Source organism: Dermacentor andersoni, chromosome 9 (assembly GCF_023375885.2).
Source record: "Dermacentor andersoni chromosome 9, qqDerAnde1_hic_scaffold, whole genome shotgun sequence".
NCBI classification, from domain to species: Eukaryota; Metazoa; Arthropoda; class Arachnida; order Ixodida; family Ixodidae; genus Dermacentor; species Dermacentor andersoni.
The window spans coordinates 34103901-34112675 of record NC_092822.1 but is presented as its reverse complement, the minus strand read 5'-3'; the positions used below and the strand labels follow the sequence as shown (position 1 = coordinate 34112675).

Genomic DNA, 8775 nt, shown 5'->3' with positions numbered 1-8775 from the left:
TTGATAACTGTGAGTCGCGAGTCAATGTGGTCTAGATAACTCATTTAATCTGAGCTGTGTTGACCGGACGCTTACATTATCAAACACACTACGCAATCCGCACTTATTACTGCCTGCTAACTTGGGAGTTTCTCAATATCTCTACAAATGGCGAATCATGGCAGGCCAAACCATTTTCACATTAATGTTCAAGGGAACTAGTACAACATGTCTTCTTGTAGCGCTCGCGTTTGTTGATGTGCCGTGAGCACAATTAAACCTCTTTGGCGACGGCGTTCGTTCATCACGTGGCCGGAACAGTACTCCTCGACTGAATACAAAGAAAGCAATTTGGATGGAAGATAATTTCGTCTTTATTTGTTATTTTTTCTGCACTTCCATTGTTTATGGCGCATTGTTATAAAGAAATCCGCACTTGTTCGAAGACTAAGTGGACTTACCGACTCGACCATCGCAAAAAAAAAAAAAAAGTTTCCGCAGCATCACACCCTTGGTTTGTCGAAGGCGATCTACTATCGGTTCGATGGCTTGTGTGATGTCCGCCTTAGGCTGGTAGAAGATGAGCTCTTTTCACGGGCTTTCCAATGATTCGATAAGTGTTCAGCACAGTTAGGTTAGGTTAGGTCAGGTTAGGTTAGGTGTATCACGTTGCAAGGAATGTTTTCAAAGAAATGCGCGGATTTATCAGTGTGCAGGCCAATCGTTGGCATTTCTTCGATACTGCGCGGATTATTGAGTTCTCTATAATTACGCAATAAGAATTTGGAGGACGCCTAAACTTCGCCTTTAAGAGTCGAACGCAGTAGCAATCAAAGATCTGCCCTGACTGCTTCTCATGCTTGCGGGCAACTGCAGCGTATGTAACCGTAATGTTTACCGGAAACGCTGGCGGCGAACGCTATGCACGAAGGCGAGCTTTCTGGTAGAAACGCGGTGGAGGCGAGCGCCATCTGTAGGTGTTGCAAGAAACCAGGCGGGTCGCCTTATGGCCTCCGAGATTTTCGCGCGCCGGCACGCGCAATGCTCGGAGGTCATGGCCGCTCTATGAATGGTAAAAACGCTGGAAAAAGGTTCGTGTTTTTTTTTTTTTTTTTAGTTCCGTCTAAGAGAATTGCGTTTTATCGTATATTCAAATTATATTATTACGCTATAATGTCTGAATGTCGTGTGTAAGTCGTACTTTACGATTTTTTCGACATATTTAACCTTGAGAAAGTCAATTCGTTCAGCAATTTCCTTGCGCTACAAGGACGGCGTGCGCGAGATGACGTCCGACGCTGGACACCGACGCCTGATTTTCTGCTACACGACGCCCTTAACGCTATCACGTTATAATAGCAGTCATGGTTCTCATTGAATCTTTGTAGTGTACGGTACAGGATCCACCCTCGCTACACAAATAATCCCCGGGTGGCTGTCTTCAGTGGCGTCGGGAGGCGTCCAAACGCTACTGGCTGTCTATATGACGTTGATTTGGCATAGGCGCCTCACGGATTCTTTGACTGAGCTGGCCCCCAACATAACCTTGACGACCACGATGACGTCGAAGAAGTGTGCGTTGAGCCTTGTGCAACTACCTTTGTCTCATTATGGGTCTATGACAGTATGGGTATGACAGTAAAAAAACAAAACAACGATGTGTTTTTTTCTGGACCCATGGTACCACCCGTTTCCAATACATGCACGTACAGGCAACGTTGAGTAAATCTCTCATACGAGTCAGGTGTTTCATGAACTCCTGGGAGTAAAATGTCCCGGTGGTCCCGCGAGGAGCGACCTTCTAAACATTCAGTGGCAATGTAGTGGTGAATGCGAGATAAAGGCCTTCGCATTACGTCGCACCTCTGAGGTCCCGGGTGCACAATTTAAAACGAGTTCACCACACAATGTCAAGTTTTGCCTCTTCGAGGAGCGAAGTGGAACTGACGGTGGCCCGGAGCTGTCAGTACGTATATATATATATATATACGTACGTATATATATATATATATATATATATATATATATATATATATATATAAAATTATTGCTGTATACAAACTCTTCTGAGCTCTTCTATCCCCTCTCTACCACGTGACCGGCTTGCCACACTTCACACCGAATTTTTCCACTTTCACAGCTCTAACACTGAGGCATTGAAACTGTCAGCTTACGCGAAGAAAGGTGGCAGTGGTTTTAGGCGTGTTCTGCAAGCTCCTAAAAATATGGAAAGAAGAAATGTGAAAAGATAGCCCACCACACCTCGCAGTGTTTCTCGAGCCAAGGACTACAACCAAGCACAGCACAAATGGGATATTTGTTTTATCTCGTCATTGCGGAAGACAACAAATAGAAGATGTTTGTAGTTTCGCTTCAAGTGCTATCATAACGGTACTACTATACAAATACGAAAGTCATTCGAAGTTTACAACAAATTCGCAGTTCCGATGTCTTGTTAATTTATGATCGACGCGTGCAACAGTGGGTGTTTGAAAAAAATCAAAAGCGGCTCAGCGCAGCAAGGCACGTCGGTGCATTTAGGTTTTCACGACGCTCAACTGAAACAAGGAATTACGGTTAAACGTTGTACAGCATGGCACGTGTACTATAAGTACAGTTCCATCTTCATCTCTGCATTCAGGCAATGAAATGCAGATTTTACCATAGCAAACCTTAATAGATGGCCACTGCTTCCACATACATGTAGCTGTAGCTCTTAAAATCTAACCGGGGTATCTAAATAAAAAAAAGAGGTTTTTGTCCTTCTAGACACACCAATAGTCAGTCATGTCCAGCTTCAAGAGCGATTGTCTCCCATAGCTGTATCTTGGCATCAGGGGCATATACAATAGCGCATACACAACTGAATAAAGACGTCCAGAAGGAATACATTCTGTAGATTCAATGCCCTTTAGGTAAGCCAGGGAAATTGTTTCGTTTTGCTCTTGCTCGAACAAACAAAACACAAATGGCCAGGAACCCGTCTCACGATGGCTGTCAATGGTAATGACATTAGCATTCAAGCAATGTAGAGACCCAACGTATTGCTGAAGACACGCTTGTGATGCGTGGAATGCGTGCATTAGATAATAACGGCTTGAGCATCTTTGAGCTCATAGTTTTCCTATAGGCGACTTTGGGAAGGTGGCTCTATGTTCGTACACTCGGAATTGGCTTACTCCTGCAGAAGGGATTGCGCGGGAAGCACGGAAACCAGCACAACCTACTAAAAACCCGCAGCAATGTTTCTGTGCCTCTTCCTTCGGCTCTCGGTTCTCGTCGTCAGATGAATTCGCCGTGCCACGAACAACCTGATAGCACAGAGACAACCAGTCTTTCCTGCACTTGCAACATTTGTATCCCTTTCGTCTGAGCCGGCCACCAGTCGTATGTCCCGAGCGAACCGCCGACCAAGCTGCTGACGAATTAAAATAGCTATCAAAATTGGGGGAATGCCATAGAGAGAAAAAAAAAGAAAGTTGTAGGGAAGACGACTAGCGTTAATAATTAGAAAATGTCATACGAAACAACAACAAAAAAAACGAATTCGTAATTGATATATTCGTATAAACTTTCTAAAAGTCTCCAACCGCCTGGCCGAATTCCGTGGGCACGGCATCCGGCTGGTCATCCACATCGAGGTCTCGGACCCTGTTGAGCAGGAACGTCACATTCTCCTCCTCCTCGCTGTAGGGCTGAGTGCGGCGCTCGGTGACAATGCCGGTCCCGTAGCGCTTCTTGTCGCTCTGACGCCACACGTGGAACAGGTAGGCGATGCAGGCCGTCATGAATATGAGCAGCATGCACTTGCCGATGTCTCGGATGCAGTCGCGACTGCATGGAACCAAGAAATCCGTGAACCGAGAAACCCGTGAACAGAGACGAGTTGTAACAGCCGGAATACCGACCCCGTTTTTTTTTTACTTCCGTCTAACTACTCGTAAGAACAGGATTGCTTGTTGCGCCCGCTTTATGTTGCATTTAAGTGCAGCTTCCCAAATTTAACCTGCTGTATCCAGTGGTCGCTATTTGGCCACATATTGCTTTTTAACTCGTGTATAGCAGCGACACGTCTAAAGTTCAAAGGTCAACTGTAACAAAATTTGTGTCCGCGTAAGACGGCTATGTTGACAAAATGTGTACGCAGAGACAAAATATTACGGGTTTTGAGAGCGCGTGCCACACTTCGTTCAGGCGCCCTTTGACGAAGCATGCGGCTTCTGTATAAACGGCATTGCGCGTGTGCGTCGCTTGCATGCTCGCTTGCAACTTCTTGCCTACGGCTTCTTCTTGCCAGCACTCCGTCGGAATCTCGAAGATGACAGAGAATTACGCCACAAGAGCGGTGTCCTTTTCGGCCGTTGTGACCTACGACAATGCACTGCACCCCACGCCGGTCGAAAAGGACAGCGCTGTCCCAGCGTCGTCGTCATGCAGATCAGCCTTTCTTTTTTAATGTCCGCTGGCAGGGTGAATGCCTATTCCAGGGACTTTAAATAACTTACCCGTGTCCCGCGCTAGTTGATTCTAACTTGCGCCGACAAATTATCTAATTTCATCACCCTACCTAATTTCTTGCCGTCCTCGACTGCACTTCCCCGTTCTTGGCGCAAATTCTGTAGCTCTGACGGTCCACCGGTTGTCTATACCGCACGCATTACACGGCCTGCCCAGCTCCATTTTTTTCTCCTAATGTCTACTAGAATACCGGCTATGCTTCCTTGCTCTCTGATCCACACCGCTCTCTTCCCGTCTGCTAACGTTACGCGAGACGTTTTTCGTTCCATCGATCTTGTCCGTAACTAGTTGTGGAGTTCTTTTAATAGCCCCCAAGTTGCCGCTCCATACGTTGGCACTGGTAGAACGCAATGACTGTGCACTTTTGAATTGGTGCAATCCTAACGTAATTTTCTGCAGTCATCGCGATTCCTAAAGCACGCTGGCAAAAAGTGGGCGTATCAACATAAGGGGGCACGCATGCGCAGTTGTTTCGACAGAACGCGCATGCCTCGTTAAATGGCGCAAGAATGCGCTTTCGCACGCTGCTCACACATCCCGTGTTATTTTTGTCTACGCCTGCACATAGAGATCAAGCTCTCTGTGAAATCTCAATCTTTAAGTACTAGTACGGGCATAAATAAATGCTCACCTAAATAGACTTCTCTGTGACGATAACATATATATATATACTATTAGCACTTGGCTGAAATGACGCAAAACCCCGCATGCTTAAAACAGCGCGGTTTTTCGGGATGACCTTCGAGATTAGGCTGCACCTGCGAACTACCCACGGGGCACAGAAACATCTAGAAAGGCGACGTGCTGTTGTTTACGTTATATTCGCTAAACTCCAGACGTACGCGTCGTCTGCTCAGTTGCTATTTAAAGGCTCATACAAGGAATGATAAATCATTGCGAGCCCTGCAGCTGTTCAATAACGGGGCTGATTGGAAACGTTGGCAAGACATGACGAAACACTCCAGGCGCCAATCCGGACGAGGATGGTGAAAGCGCTCGTGTGCCTGTCTTCTTGCACCGTCGTCGTGTCGTTGTGCGCTCGGGGTTTTTTTTTTTATTTTTTGGCCTGCAGCTGTGCCATAGCCTGCAGCTGTGCTTTGAACAGCCTATTCCACTAATTCATGACAAATTTCGCGAAAGTAAAAATTTACTTGCAGGTGGCGTTTAAGCGAAACGAAGTGGCAATCTGACTTCGTATTGTGGTGTACAAGACTAACATGTAGGTGCGTCATTGTGTCTAACTCAAAAAAAAAAAAAAAAAACTTGCAATACCGTCCAAAATGTACAATATCGAATTTTTTTTTTTTTTTGCTTACAAGCTGCAATATGGGGCGAACCGGTTCGCCTTCAATGTTGAACGACGCGCCACAGTGAAGACATCTTTGTATATCAGGATTTTACCTCGCGCTACTGCCCGTTTTCGAAAACCAGCCTTCGAACTTCTGAATAGGGCACGTAAGTGGCGTATAACTAACTTAGGGTGTTCGAATGTAGCAATAAAGTGCTCTCGAGGTGGTCTCTCTCTCTATAAAATAAATAAATAAATAAATAAATAAATAAATAAATAAATAAATACAAATTGAAGTTGCATTTCCAACACCGTTAATAATAGTTTAGAATTATTATTTAGCCTGTGCTTGTTGCGTTCAGCGCAGAAAAGCAAGTGCTATCTAAATTAAGGCGTTGACAGTATTTTTAACCATACCCTGACTTCATGGTGGCGGTTATGGTTGGTGTATTGCAATCATGGCCTGGTGGCGTATAAAAGCCTATGGCTCGTATCATTGACGTGGATCAACTGCTTATCTTATGCGGAACTGCTTTTGCAAGACCTCCTGCAATTCCGCAAACGTGAAGGTGTAACACAACGTCTGTACACCGTACAGAGCAACGCGGGGGGGATCCTCCTCATAAGTGTAGTTTGCGAACAAGCAGTTACCGCGGCAACGGGCCCAGAAAGAAGCAAATAATGCGCCGCGACAGTTAAGACTAAAGAACAACCGCCTAAGTATGCCTGCAGCGTGAGGCCAAACGTAGACGGACACAAGAAACACGGGAGGGCAGGGGCAGCGATCTTACTTCCAATTGATCTTATTCGCAGAAAGAACACCTGTATAAGGACTTTGCAATAAAAGCACCAGACTGATAATGATAATGATAATGATAATAATAATAATAATAACAAAGAAATGCAAATGAACAGAAGCAAGATCGTCACCTCATAACACCGCACTGAATAACGTACTTGTACGTCATATCATGTGGCGCGATTCGGTGACGAACGCTGCTTCTGTACTTTTACTTTTCAGTTTGGTGCTTTCACTTGACGCGTCATATGCGACCATTCTTTCTGCAGATGTAACCAGTTGGAAGCAACGGCGCGGTCTGGTTTCTCTGTTGTCTCCGTCTGCGTTTGGTATTACTTAGCGCGTTTATGATGACCGACGAAACTAGCCCAAACGTTTAAATTGCAAACGACAGCCTGTTGGGCGCTCACCGAGCTATGTAGGCTTCAAACTCTGTGGTGCTCATGTAGATACCCTCTTCTTCCTCTTCCTCTTCCTCCTCTCCTTCTCCTTCCTCACCCTCGCCGTCTTTCCCCTTGCCGTCATCATCCCCCTTTTTCTTCTTCGGCTTCTCTTCCTCGCTACTGTCCTCGTCTTCATCGCTAGACTTTTTCGTCTTCTTCGGCTGCTTCTTCTTGGGTTCCTCGCTGCCAGACTCATGAGAGCCCGAGTCCGAGCCCTGTGCTTTTTTCGAAGCGGCCTTGGGAGCCGGCTTGGGAGCTGACTTCGCAGCCGCCTTCGAATCTGGCTTGGCCTTCGAGGCGGCCTTGGCGCCTGCCTTGGAGGCTTTCCCTTTGGCTACCTCGTCGGAACCGCCTTTCTTCGCTTTTCCTGTTGAGTGAGAGGCGCAATACATCCACCACCGGCAACATTTGATTAACTCGTCGTTTGATTGGTTGGACCGATCATACCACTGATTTAGCATTAGGACCTAAGCTACTATTGGAAGAAAGAATGGTCACGTTTCTTTTAATAGATAGCTCTCCACCCTGTAATTTCGATATGTGGTTTAATTTTTCTTATGTGCAAGAAATAATAACATTACCATTTGATGCAACTCGTTGTGATGATAATTTAGCTTCAGAGCTCCTATCTAATTTTTCGGTAATAGAGAAATCGTGTCTCGGCTAGCAGTGTTTCGATTTTGATGAGATTTCTTGCATATATCTGAAAAACGTGAAACGTAGTGACTGTAGAAATCACATTTGCGCTTTCGCTGTCACCGTTTAAAACGTTTTGTTGAATATGGCAAAACTGAAATAAACAAAATATCAAAAATAAACAAAAAAGAAATAAACAGAAATAAAAAAAGAAATAAACAAAAATATCAAATTTAGACCTATACCTACAGGCAATAAAAGTGATCTCACAATTCTAGAAATTGCGCTTATTTGTACATCTAAAGCGGACAAAATTCAGGGTAAGTACACCGCTATGAAATGTAAAACTAATCCGCGAGGAAGACGTTCCGAAACCCTCGTTAAATCGAACGGCTTTATTGGAACCTAGAAATTCCTGAACCGAATTTGTTCGCTTTAGATTGCCTAGCAGATGCGTTTTAAAGAACTGCGATAGCTTCATTTAGTGCAGAGTTAAGCATTTGTCACTTTCGCGCTTTAGTACTTTTTTAAATAATTTCGCCAATGTTGTCAATTTCTGTAAAAAAAAAAAAAAGGCCAGGACGCATATTAAGTGATTCTAAGAGTCCCCACAAAGTAATGTTCTCTGTCAAAGTGAACAAATATTATTCAGATCACTTGAGCGGTTGTCTCGTGAGAGCATTTCTATGTATTAACGTGTATTCGAATAGGCGGCATCGGAGTCGGCTCCAACCTAAATCTTCCTCTTAAATACTCGCACCGTGTGCAGGGCGGCTTCGGACGTGACGTTTAACAACCGCGGACGTCACCGAAACCTGTTGTTGCGTTCTCGTCGTATCAGAAACCGCTGACGCGTAGACGCTATGCATACTCTGACCATGCTTCCTCCAGGCCGAATCCCTTCAGGGCGTCGACGTAACGTTGAAGGGACAGCGGTTTGTTCTCTGCTTAGAAGAGAAGCGCACGCGCGAAAGTGCCACGTTGGCCGCTTTCGGCAACGGTGTCATTTTACGGCCTTCAGCCAGCGCCGCCTGCCTTGTCTTCTTCTTAGTGATGCAGAACTACCGGCGGTTAACCCATTAACTAACTGTTCATTGTAGAAAAAAGAACTA

General features: G+C 45.2%; 1 protein-coding gene across 1 annotated transcript; it reads right to left on the bottom strand.

The window, feature by feature from the left end:
- Nucleotides 1-2966: 2966 nt before the first annotated feature.
- On the bottom strand, nucleotides 2967-8529 carry LOC129383718 (uncharacterized). Its single transcript, XM_055068388.2, has 2 exons — nucleotides 6995-8529; nucleotides 2967-3813 (listed from the first exon to the last, which is right to left on the bottom strand). The coding sequence occupies exons 1-2, from the start codon at nucleotides 7486-7488 to the stop codon at nucleotides 3555-3557; spliced, it is 753 nt and encodes a 250-aa protein (XP_054924363.2). The 5' UTR covers nucleotides 7489-8529; the 3' UTR covers nucleotides 2967-3554.
- Between the last annotated feature and the right edge of the window lie 246 nt (nucleotides 8530-8775).

Bases quoted from the DNA above. Each gene is read 5' to 3' on its own strand.
- LOC129383718 (XM_055068388.2), bottom strand. From the start codon at position 7,488: ATGCTAAATCAGTGGTATGATCGGTCCAACCAATCAAACGACGAGTTA. The intron at 3,814-6,994 runs GTGAGCGCCCAA...GGTTCCATGCAG, and splicing joins TTTGAAGCCTACATAGCTCG to TCGCGACTGCATCCGAGACA.